At 40.3% G+C, this 12,997-nt stretch overlaps 1 protein-coding gene across 3 annotated transcripts in view; it reads left to right on the forward strand.

Annotated features, from left to right (window-relative positions):
* Positions 1-10,147, forward strand: part of GRID2 (glutamate ionotropic receptor delta type subunit 2) — a 698,771-nt gene extending 688,624 nt beyond the window's left edge. The window contains exons 15-17 of one of the 3 annotated variants that reach the window (XR_001865225.1): positions 3,079-3,319; positions 4,951-5,346; positions 7,431-7,519. Coding sequence is in view for 2 of the 3 variants with exons in the window: in XM_008641318.2 (XP_008639540.1) it covers positions 3,079-3,319; positions 7,431-7,853 (664 nt within the window). In the remaining variant the exon portion in view is untranslated. Of the gene's footprint in view, positions 1-3,078; positions 3,320-4,452; positions 4,655-4,950; positions 5,347-7,430 lie in introns of those variants that run through there. The other 2 variants (XM_008641318.2, XM_017744249.1) reach the window with 2 other exon arrangements.
* Positions 10,148-12,997: the final 2,850 nt, after the last annotated feature.

Here is a 12,997-nt window from a genome sequence, read left to right on the forward strand (position 1 = left end):
TGCCATCGTGTGGGAGGCTCCTGCAGCACGCAGGGATAGCAGTGCCCGTGTGCGGCGCGCCTGCTTGCAAGAAACCTCCCCTCCTCCTGTGTTTTTCCTGGAATTTCCATAAAAGTGCAATTTTCTTCTCTGAAAATGAGCCGCAAAGATAGGAAGTTTCATAACTAGGAACAGGTTAGAAGTGTTAAATCTCCTTAGTGTGTTAACTATTATTTTGGTTCCACAAACAGGTGAATTCTGAATCAAGTGTTTCCAAAGCCTAACAGAAGCAGGATGTCCCTCTTTACCTGTGTGACATTAATATAGTTAGATATCAGTGCTCTTATCATTTCTCTCAATATGTATTTTATCCCTTAAATTCTGTTTGCAGCTGCAGTTTTACAAGGCTTCATTATAAGCTTTCCACTTCTTGAGCTTTCCCATGTAATGATACCATTACTATCCCCAATTTCTACTTCTTTTTTTTACGTTTTCCTTTAAATAATTGAACTTATATGTTACATCCATAAAGAAAATTGCCAATAATTACCAAGAATACAATTAGGAATAAATCTCCGTTAAGGAACAAGCCAAAGCTCAGGGTCTTTATGCAAATGCCTTTTGTTAAAAAGATGTCTTGTGTAATCAGGAATTATACTGACAAGTGAAGAATCATTTAATTAATGAGAATAGAGCAATCATTTGGATGGTTCATTCTATTCCTGACTGAATAAAGGAGAGAAAATAGCCCTGCTCAGGGATTACAGCCGCTGCTGGAAGAAGTAAACCCCATGGATGTTGTTCTGTACAGTAATTCCTAAATATAAAAGCACATATGTTTGGATTAGGTATTGAAAATTAATTGACTATTACTCCGCAAGAACTTATACAAAAGGGCTCTGTTTATGTTGGCTCTCTGCTCCTGCTAACCTGTCAGAATGGAATATTTGGGCCAAAATACTCACCTTAATCCTAGTACAGGATTCCGGGGCAGCGAGAACCAGGATTATGGTGAGTTTTCCATAAGGACTGCATGCCGTGACCGAGGGTAGTGTATGGACTCTATTTGCAGTTGCAGAGGAGTAATTTGGTCTCCAATTCAGTCCTTTGTTTAGAGCAGGTCAGTTTGCTCTGGGTCTTTCCCAGTGGGTCTTTGAATTTTACCAAGGGTGGTGATGCCATAAATTCTCTGTTCCAGTGTTTGACCTCTCCCATTCTCCTCTTATCTGGTTGTAATTTCTTATCTTCTAGTTTATCCCAGTTGCATCTCCTTCTGTCACTGAGGGTCTAACCTGATCTTCTCTACACACTCCCAACAGGCAGCTGCAGGCAGCCAGTACCCATCCCTCCAAAGCTTCTCTGAACATGGGTGGCTCATAACAGCTATTCTGTCTCATGCATCAAAACAGAGAATCCTCCCATCCTTGAAATATCCCTGCACCATCAGGAAGCTTCAGGATGAGGTTTTCCTAAGTTGTCTCTGGGTTTGGGAGAAGTCAAAATATAGTCCAGGCAAGTCTGACCTTAACTACCCTTCTCCAGGCCTGGACCTTGAGCGATGCACTGTCAGCAGACACTGCACAGAATTTGTCCCACTTCTTACAAACTCAAAGCTACATGAACAAGGTGATTCCAGTGTCTCTAAGGACATGTGTATCACCTGTGATCTGTTCCTGGAGGGCACTGTTCCCTTTGGGACAGCACAGGAATGAACAAGCAGTTCCCCTCTGAACAGGTCATGATCCCAGCCACCGGACATACTGCCTAAGTGGGAAGTGAGAGCTCCCTCCAGACCCGTGCAGGCGTTTCAGCCACTGGTGGCTGTGTCAAGCCTCCCATTCCTGGCAAGACCACAGCACAAATGTATGGTCATTAGGATGTGCCATAGCAGATTAAGTGGCCTCATGGACACAACTACCTGTTCAAGCAGCATCAGAGACTGAGCAACCTCTGTACAGAGCAGCTGCCCTGTGGTCCCCAGGTGCATTCAAGCTCCCTTTCGAGGCTGATGTAGACCACTGCACTGAGCTGTTGTGGTAGCCCTGAGACAGGGGGACAGCTTTCCTTCCTCCTCTGGTGCAGTACAGTCTCTCTGGTAGCAACATCCCAGACCTCTGCTGGTTTGTGTGCACTTGGATTTTTTTGCATGCTGTGTCAAATGATTGCAGTAGTAATTGTTTGCCTTCCAACACTGAAATGAAAAACAAATTCATTACATGAAGGAAAACATTTCCCTTGTTTTATTCTTTTTTTGGTTGAAATCATTGAATTTTTTATTTCGGAGGCACCCAGATGTTATTATTGTCATTTCTGTGTGCTTTTTTAAAAAAATATTCTCCTTAGAATTAAATGGAGTAAATATGAAAATATTCTTCCAAACAAAATTCTCATTTTTCAAACATTTCATCCCACAGGAAGTCTAGTTAAATATGTTGTCCTTGCAAAGCTGCCCAGTCAATATTTGGCTGAAGGCTGGGTATGTAGGTCCAAGGACAAGTGAATTCCATAGCAAGGAACCTTCCTGTGGAATCACTTATCATCAGGTTGCATTCTGACATTAAGCAAGACTAGTTTAGGTCATCACTGATTGCAATAAGATGGCTTTGCTCTCTCTCCAAAGCAGCGAAAGTAGGTAACCTGATAAAGATCAGTTTACAACAACACCACGTGTAACGTGTGGTAGATCTGAAATGTGTATTCCTTCTGATTTTTTTAATTGACATGTCTCTTCGCCAGTGATTAGAATTCAAAATATTGTCAAATATCTAACGGACTATGAAAGTCAGTTGACACAGACTGTAGTAAAAGCCAATTGAGAAAATACAGTGTATGAAGAAATGCATTTTCACTGAGGTAGTTAAAAGAAGGAAAGAAAGACTTGTGTGTGCTTTCCTGTATCTGAAGTGTGACATAGATATCCATATGCTCAGTCTAACAGGCAAGCCCATAATCAAGCTTTCTTTTCTGGCTAAATCAGTCTGTCCAGGTTCATCTGCTGCTTGGCTTTCCGAGACATGTGGGAAGGTTGCAGGCAGTCAGATTTACATCCTCACACTCTCAGGCCCGTTGTAACCCCTGACTCTGTGCTCTCTCCCCAAGGATTTTGGAGCTGCAGCAGAACGGCGACATGGACATACTGAAGCATAAGTGGTGGCCGAAGAACGGTCAGTGTGATCTTTACTCATCTGTGGATACCAAACAGAAAGGAGGTGCCCTGGACATAAAAAGTTTTGCAGGTGTTTTCTGCATCCTCGCTGCAGGGATTGTCCTATCCTGTTTCATTGCAATGTTGGAAACGTGGTGGAATAAAAGGAAAGGCTCCCGGGTTCCATCAAAAGAGGTATTAGACCCTCCATTTCTCCTGGGGAATTTTCATGCACCCTAAAGATTGCTGCTTTGACTTTATAGCACTAGAGAGGGAAGGGAATCAAATTCAGAGATACTTTTTTAGCTTCCTGATTTTTTAAGGTGAATGATGTTCCTCAAAAACTTTTTAGCTATTCTTTCTAGAAAAGTTTGAATGAAAATAAATGTATATTGATGATGTATAAATATGCAACTATTCTGAGTAAAACACAACTGTTACTTGTAGAATAGTACATTATTAATACATCAATATTTAGTTCATTGTTCCCTTTAGTGACAGCTAATTCTCACTAGGTGTCTTAGCTTCTTCTTGAAAAATACATCCCCTAAGCTCAGTGGCTGAGCCTCTCAAAATGCATTTGCAAAATTTACCCCTTTAATCAGCAGTTAGCTTCTTGAATAAGCTTGTCCCCATTTTCAGAAACATTAAGCCCTTGAGGCTTCCATGAACTTTGGTTCTTGTTACTTCATCTGAAGTCCAGGGAAGCAAGACTACGTTAGATTGTTCAGGTTCAGACCAGACTTATTTCTGAAACCTGCTACAGGCTAGTTTCAGAAAATCTTGGACAGAGGCCACAGAGAAATATATTATTTTTCATCTGAGACGAGTTTGGTTCTACACCTGCATGTGTAATGCTTTCCTTCCTGTGGTAATCTACCTGTCCCTCTACCAGCCATCTGAGCCTTATGCAACTTTGCACCAAATTCCTTGTGTTCATAATTAAGTTTTTACGTCTGCAAAATGCTAAAACGAAATTAGGGACAAAACGATTTATTAAAATATCCTTGGAAGCAACACCCAAAGCTGAACCTAATATGAGCTTTAATGTAGCACTATCAAATATAGCTTTTCTGTCTGTGTAGCTTAGGCACATCTGTGTAGCTTGTGGGGTATTGCTGTTAATTTGTGTGCAGTGGTCTTGCCTTCTCTGCAGTTTCTCCATTGTGTTTATTCCTGCTAATCTAATGCTGTCTAATCAGGCAGGATTAATACACCACCTAATTAGACAACATTGGCACTGATGTTAAAATACATTTAATCTTTTCTTGCCTGTTTTAATTCCCAAGCTTTTTTTTTTTTTTTTCTTTTTTTCTTTTTTGTTCAAGATCTGGACCGGACCATTATTAAAAGGAAAAAAAAAAAGGAATCTCTAGTCTTTAAATTGGGTTTCTCAGGAACGGAAACCATAGAGTTTCACCTGGTAAATTATTTTAAAACGCTAAAATTTACTGGATTGTTGTTTACCCAAACTTTCAGAACTTCATACTTTATATTTATCTGGTGCAAAACATGAAAATCAATGACAAAGGAAAAGAAAAAAATGCCAACACAGATATTTTACGCAAGTATAAAATTTTCTATTTCAACTTTCAAATGCTGAGAAATTCAAGTGTGTACTTTCCACAAATGGTATAATTTGGCCTCCTTGATCTTTATTATATGGTCATTAGCTTAGCATTTAAATGCTCATCTCAACGTTAAATTGAAAAGCTTGGCTCAAAACTGAGTTTAACGTGGACGTATGTGCTGAATGTCGCCATTATCCTGGATGGTCATTCGGCAAAGAAATACATCTTAACTAACTTTCTTAAAATTCATTTTAGCTTCCATGAAATCCATTGGCTCTTCCAGGCCACTAGTCCAGAATCGGGGGTCAGATTGGGCCAGTTTGTGGTCAGCAAGCCAACCCTTTTTCCTGGTGGCTGCCATCTTGTGCTCCAGAATGCAAGCATTTATACTGAAACAAATTGTCTAATGGTTGCGAAGATAACATTTCGGTCGCGTGCCAGAAGTAACCCATTCACTGATGTCTGCCTGAGTCTGCAGACAGCCTTAAACAGTAGCTCTGAGAGAAGTATGAACCGCCCCAGTAATCTCAATGGGATGTTGACTCTGAAGCCTGATGATAATTTAAATGTGAAAACTGCTGAATATTTCACTACTGATCACACAAGAGAGAAGAGGAAAGATCATATTATGGAGATGTGCACAATCTTACTGTGAGTGGGTCTCATTTTGGTGTATCAATTGGGTGGAGATTGGGTTGTGGGCTAAGCATGGGAGATTATCACCGCTTATATATTTTCACTGGTCTGACCCTAGCCCCAAATGCATCTCTGTAAAAGAAAGAGGACTATTTTATATATTTTGAGTAACTCTTAGAGGCTCAGAAACTATGTAATTCCAATCTTTTCCCGACTGGCATTTTAAATTACAAAGTGTTTGTATGTTTGTTTTTTTCAACAATAAAAACAAACAAACAAAAACAAAACCAGGAAAAAAAAATACACAAAAAAAGGAAAAATATTTAGGACTGTCCCTGAGAGACATAGTCATGACTTGCACACACTAATGGAGCCTCTGTATATTTCTTTAGCTTCTGATGTGGCCCCAGTTCTCCTGCATCCATATGCAGCTCCAAATTTTTTAGGAGAGAGCGTTTGGTGAATGCGTTTGGATTTGATGTCACCTGTGTGGTTGTTATGTGCATCCATGTCTATGTCCACTTGTGAATAAATGATAGACAGAAAGCTAAGTCCGAGAAATGAGCACTGCATTTTTTCCTTCCCATGATGAGCTCAAACCAAAGCCCTTGCGGTCAGTGATCATCCAGTCCCTGGGAGATCCCTGATGCCCTGTTCCCTTCCCCTTTTCCCCTGGTTTGCCTGCCTGTCCCTGCCCTCAGAGGGTGCAGTCCTGGAGGGGAGCTGACCTCTCAGTCTCCTTCCAGTCGGGCTCTGTGTTCGGCATGGTGCCAGCGCAAATGTTCAGTGATCCATTTTGCTAAGTAGGTGAATTCCTGCAGTTTGTTCTAGATGTGGACTTTTTAGGAATGAGTGCTTGACTTCATTCCTAGAGAAAGGAGGGATCTCAAGCCCATTTGGTATACTAGGAGTTTTGCCATTGATTCAGGGAGCTCTGGATCAAGCCAGTCAATGAATTTCAGTAATCAAGGCTGGAAGTCATCAGTGCACATCTATCGGCTGCCTAATTATCCTCTGTGAGGTCCTAGAGTGTGAGATATTTCTAGTGGCCTGGAAGAGCTAGTAAATTTCACAGAGATTAAGGTAAATTTTAAGGTTAGTTGAAATTGATTTTTGTTCTGAATGAGCTGCACTACTTAGACTGAGGGAATACCCCTGTACGTGTGTACTTAATGCTGCTTTGAATTAAGCTTTGCAGTTCAGCAGAAATATGTATTTTCAACACAGGTGATTTATTGGGTCACCTAGGATTTCTCCTCTTTTTTAACTTCTGTGCATTTAAATTCTCAATTATAACAAACAAACCTGTTTAATTGAGTTCTCTGGGAAGAGAGATTTAAGAAGGAAAAGGGACAGAGGTAAGAGGAGCTATGCTATATTATAATAAATACATCAGGCTGCCTTCTCTTCTCACCCACAAAAGTATAATTCCATCAGAATAGATGGAATTGCTTCTTTGTAGGTAAGGAGATAATTAATCCCTCCGTCGGCATTGTAATTTAAAATTGCCTGGTGTACTCCTTTTTGTGCGATGTCAATGAGTCACCAGTGCTTGGGATTTTTTCTCTGTATGTTCAGCTTTTCTATGCTACAATTTACATTATAAAGGCAAAAAGGAACCTGAGATGTTTCTAGCCCTTCCTTAAACCCTGAGAGGATGACAAAGATGGCAACCTGATCCCTCAGAGCCTCCCATGTTGACAATCCAAATTTAGTTCTCTTTGCGGAGTTGAAGAACTGGCATCATTCCAGGCATTTGAGATCATGCAGTTTGCTTTTATTCAGCTGTTGCTAGTCTAACCCACCTAGCTCCGAGCTTGGCTTTTCCTGAAAATCTACCAGTGGCGCTTTGAGTTTTGTTGTTTGGATCCAGGGTTTGAAGGTAGCTGTGGTGTAAGGGTCTGCCTCGGTTTGGCTTCTCCCACCTGGCTTCAGGCGGTGGGGGAGTTCGCTGGTGACATTCAGGACACCATCAGCCAAGAGCCAGCTCTAGTTAATTGTGCCTTGTGCTCCCCGAGCAGTGCTGATCACCCTGTGAAACTTCAGCCCAGCACAAATGGCAATGGTGAGTGGTGCCTCTTGTTTTTCTCATTCCCCAGGATGACAAGGAGATCGACCTGGAGCACCTCCACAGGCGCGTGAACAGCCTCTGCACAGACGACGACAGTCCCCATAAACAGTTCTCCACCTCCTCGATTGACTTGACCCCGCTGGACATTGACACTTTACCCACACGTCAGGCACTGGAGCAAATCAGTGACTTCAGGAACACTCACATCACCACAACCACCTTCATACCAGAGCAGATCCAGACTCTGAGCCGCACGCTGTCTGCTAAAGCCGCCTCGGGATTCTCCTTCGGCAGTGTGCCTGAGCACCGAACTGGCCCTTTCAGGCACAGGGCACCCAACGGGGGCTTTTTCAGAAGCCCCATCAAAACAATGTCATCCATCCCTTACCAACCAACTCCTACCCTGGGCCTGAATATCGGTAGTGATCCAGACCGAGGCACCTCCATCTGAGCATCAGAACAAGTTTCTTCACTGTTTCTTATTTAGGACTCCCTTTGCAAGGAGCAGATGTAATATTGTGGGACTAACATGGATGTAACCTTTCTTCTTTACCTTATTTTTTGGTTTTGAGGGTTGTGGTTTAGGTTTGGGGTTTTTTTCTTTTTTTTTTTTGTTTGGGGGTTATTTTCTGTTCAGGGGTTGTTTTTGGGGTTTTTTCTTTATTTTATTTAAGAATCAGAATTATTAGTAGCAACTCTTCCTCCTCCTCTTCTCTGCTTTCTCAGTCCAGTCTCTTCTGCCTCCCCTTATTCTCTGTACTACTTGAATCACTTATTCTTCAGTTTATCACCACGTTAGGTTTTGGTTACTTCAAGCTTTTCATATACTTTAAATATAGGAAACAAGCAGTGATTCATGCATAGGAAAACCCTGAGGATTACTTTACAGAAGGGCATTCGCTCCTCCTCCCCCACCGCCTTTTTTTACTATAATTGCAATAACTTAAATATTTTTCATGTACTCTGCTGCATCCAGTCAGCGCTCCACTGCTGTGTGTCCTTTTAACTGTGGACCAAAGGCAAACCCTGCAGTTTAAGAAATGGAAAATTAAAAAAAAAAAGGCAAAAAGACAAAAAAACATTAAAAAAAAAAAGGAAAACAAATGAAGTTCAAAGATCATTCAGGCCCCATAATATAAGAATGCAATTTTGTAGGATTACAAAAAGCCATTACTATGCCAGTAAAGACTACAGTTAAATCTACTTTTGCACTGCAACAGTGCATATGACCTTTATGTGATTGTACAGTGTTAAAAGTTTTTCTTATGTACAGTAAACTGTATCATATGGCAGAAGCCTCTGTTGTGTTAAATAAAGTAGTATCTCATACATATATATATATACATATATACGCACAGGTATGTGTATATATATATACATGTATATATAGCTATAAAATGACAGCCGTTGCTATTGCAATTCATTTAATAAAGCTTTAGTAAAAATGTGTTGTATACAGGAGAGATGTACAGTGCAGGGTGTCTTTTCATTTAGAAAAGACAGGTTGCTTTAATGTTATTCTGACTTGCATCGTTTGCCAACAGAGCATATTTTATACTTTTCTATTAGAGCATCCAGGGCAATTAAACATTTGTACCTAGATGTAACTCCTTTGGTTAGGTTTTGCATTGGCTTTTGAGCATTCTATAAGGCTAATCTTGATAATTTTCCTTTTAATTAATTAGACAAATGGAACTGTCTCTTAGGTATACCATGTTCATGAACAGCTAATATAGCTCTAGAGCAGTTAAACATGGATCAAAGGTCAATAAATCCTTTTCCAAGTCAGTACAGTTGATCAATAAAATAATGGCGTTAACAGAGAAAATAAAAAAGCCCTCAAGACACACAGATGTGGCCTTAATTATAATCACGTATTGGTCTAAGGGGAAAAAATATGAACAGGCACTCAGTTTAATCCTTTCTATGTTAAATTAGATTTAGAGGAGCTATGTATTTTTTACATTAGTGCCAACTGTATAGAGCAATATAAAGAACAGCAGTGAGAGCAAAACCAGTGCCCACTTTGGCACCAGCTTTTTCAAGTAACACCGTTACCTGTTAGAAACATAGGAAGAGCTTTCAATTTGTAATCCTTAAACTAAAAATGCGGTTAAGTAGAAAGCAAGCAGTTTATCCTGTGAGTTTTTTGGTTTGGTTTTCTTTTAAATGCCATACACTTACTTTAATCTAACTCATTCTTTGGCTAAGATTAATAGGAATCAGCATATGTGATTTGCTTTAGGATAAAATAAAAGGTATATTCTTCAGATCTATTCTATTTTGATGCTAATTCTGTTCTGGGGGAGCATCTTGTACTGTCACTGTTTTTTGTACTAAATCTTCAAATATTGTCTACTGTGTAAGGCAGAACGAATTCTTATCGTGCAAAAGGCCATTTTGTTTCCAGGGTAGCAAGTGTCTAAAAGCATGCACAACTTGCTTCCCCCTTGTAACATTCATGAACTCATCCACACTTCTGAGTAAAAGAAAAAAAAAGAAAAAAGAAAAAAAAAAAAAGAAAATTTCTTTCCAACAAGCTACATAGGGACATACCAGATGTTGCAGTGATTTTAGCTATTAAAAAACCTGTTAACCATGTACGATATTTAAAATAGGCCTATTTTGATGTGTTGCCTATTATACAGATACACAAAACACTTTTTGGAGGCCTCAGTTACAAGTGGCAGAGCTTTCTGTGTATAATTTGTCTAAATAATTTGTCTAATAAAATTGTTTTCTAAACTTGCGTTTCCTCCTGTTCAATTGCTGAGTGCAGGGGGATTTTCAGCCTATGACAAGGTAATGTACTCATGGTTTTGCTGCACTGCTACTGGAGGGTTTTAGCCCATGGAGATGGCATGAGCTCCTCAAGCTGCTCTGACTCAGCTCAGTGAACAGCATCTTTGGAAAACACCAGTGTTCACCATGTTTATCAATGGCTTAGAAATCTAAGGCTTAGGTTTCAGAGAGCATTTACGAGCAGCATTTTGGAGGATGAGTTTAGAGTTCCTTAGCACTGACATGTATGGGACATGATTTTTAGAAATACTGCATTCCACTTTCATCTGTTTTAATATAATGTAGGAATATTCTTGGAGCACGGCCTTTATTTTTATAGAATCACACTTTGCCATCTTTATTTGCACGGAGGTTAATTTTCCCTGATACTGGACATACACTGCCTAAAACAAAACTTTTAGTGTGAGAGGAGGTAGCCCATATTTCATACATGATGGCTTTCTCAATTTTTAAGTTTCAATAACATTTTAAACTTAATAACCTTTTCATTAGCAAGCTGTGCAGAATGTACTGCAATAACATCAGCCATGACAATTTAACTTGCAGCATCCAAAATTTGTCTGCTGGCTTTTTACATTCAGTGTATTTTATTCACTTAATATTTCTGACCTCTTACAATTTTCTATTAAGCTTAGCAGGCATTCAGGGGATCATTCACCTAAACAGAGGCACTGTGTCCCTGTCCCACTCACAGACACGCCTCTCTAGAGCCAGGTAGTTTTACAGGTATGACATATGTACTCTCTGTAATGGGCTACATCATGGTGAACCCTATGTGACACTTCCCTTTCTTTACAACAAATTCCAGGGAAGTAATAGTGTTAAGGACTGTCAAGTGTTTCTGCTGCAGTAGCTCCACTGGAGATACAAGCCAGCTGTTTATAAAGATGAGTTGTTTGCATGGTATCTGCAGTTATATGACCTTTTTGAGATACCAGCTACAAACAAAAAGAGAGCAGTGGAAGAAAACATGTTTATCTGATTTCGAAGAATCTCCTAGTAAGATGTTTCTATTGACCAACAGTGAAACACCTGGAGATAAATAGTTTTGCTGAGCCAACCAAGTGAATGATTGCAGCCCTGAGTGACACAGCTGCAGCACGGCCAGTGCCAAAGTCCCTTTTGTTTCCCTCTTGTCTTCACCAAAAAAAAAGGGCTAGGACCATTTCCCTAAACAAATCAGATTTTTCAGAGTATCTTTTTCTCTTTCTTTCCTACTTACATAGGATGCTATGAAGTGATGAGAACATAAAGCTGCCTTTCTGCCAACACTCACTGGGTCAGTGCAGCTTGCTAGAGGTTAATACCCCCCAAAAGTTTAATTTCTCAACTCTGCACAAAGTGATGACACAAAAAGTAAATGAGCTTCCTTTGTGCATGCTTGTGGGTGTAGCTAATGAAAAAAGTCTCCAAAACAGCAAAGGCATCACACCAACACAGCCCTGCTTTAACCATTTTTCTCTCGGTACTAATTAATGCTTCCTCTTCACTCTGCAGAGCTGTTTTGAAATAAATGTCAAAACCAAGTATCTCCCCCTTTATCTGAGTCACAGACAAAATTTTTGATAAACACTGGGACATGAACACGTATCCACGTGCCACATCAACAGCAGTGGGCAACTGTGAAGACATCATCACAATCTATCAGCTTGTCATGTCTCACCCAAGGCATTATTCATGAGGTCAGAAATAGAGGCCTCCAAAAGAAGGTCAGAGCAGGGGAAGTGATTCATAGCTCAACAAAATCCTAAACATAAAAATTGTACCAATGCCCCAAAGTTGCAGGAACCAAGAACATAATTTAGAAAGAAAATACTTTGCAGGAGGTGTAGTTATAAAAATAAATTTACTACCTGTCGAGACATACAAAATCTGTGGTCCCCCCCAGTCCCATTCATCACAGTGGTGTGATATTTTGTGTGTACTACAGAATCTATTTCTGCAAGATATGTCAGAAGAAAAAAGAAATCATTACAGCTGGAAAACTGAACTGTCAAGTCATTGACTACTGTACTCCAGGTCATACAGGAAACTTGAGGCAGAAGGAAGAATTCAGCATCTCAGAACCAGTTCACTGCTGTAAGGGGAAAAAACAAATCTTTCTGGGATCAGTAACTGCCATGCCAGTGGAAAAAGAAAGCCACCTGAAGCCCAGCAAGCACACAACACCCCTCCACCATGACATCACAGCTCGGTGCTTCTGTAGCTAATTATTCCTACCAGCACTAATAAGGCCAATATTTCTTTCAGTGCAATATAATTTTTCCCCTTTCTTAAAAAAAAAGTAAATGCTTGTGTCCCATTCTTTGTTCTAAGGGGGTGATGCACCAACACAAGATGGGATAAGGGATCACTTCACAGTCCCAAAACAAAAGTTAACAAGAACTTTATTTGTAAATCCAGATATCATCAGTTATAAGACTGACCCTGCAAATGAAAATAAAGAATTAAAAGGCGAAACCATTAATTAATAAAAGGTTTGGGGGGTACATGAGACAATCATCCAGCTCCTGAAGTAACCACCCAGCTGCAGGTGCTTTCCTAGGTTGCTCTCCTGGCCCCTGCAGCAGCTGATGTGGCAGTAAAGTAAATGAGAATTATTTGGGGTTTGTGTGGCCAGATTTTGGCAGTGGAGGGGCTACAAGGATGGCTTCTGTGAGAAGCTGCCAGAAGTTTCCTCCATGTCTGAGAGACCCCAGCCAGCCCTACAAGACAACTAGATGATGTTAGTGCCTCAGGGAAAACAGAATTAATAATGGGGGAACGTTACTGCCCAGGAGGAATTGCCACTGG

Source organism: Corvus brachyrhynchos, unplaced genomic scaffold, assembly GCF_000691975.1.
Source record: "Corvus brachyrhynchos isolate BGI_N302 unplaced genomic scaffold, ASM69197v1 scaffold229, whole genome shotgun sequence".
Classification (NCBI taxonomy): Eukaryota; Metazoa; Chordata; class Aves; order Passeriformes; family Corvidae; genus Corvus; species Corvus brachyrhynchos.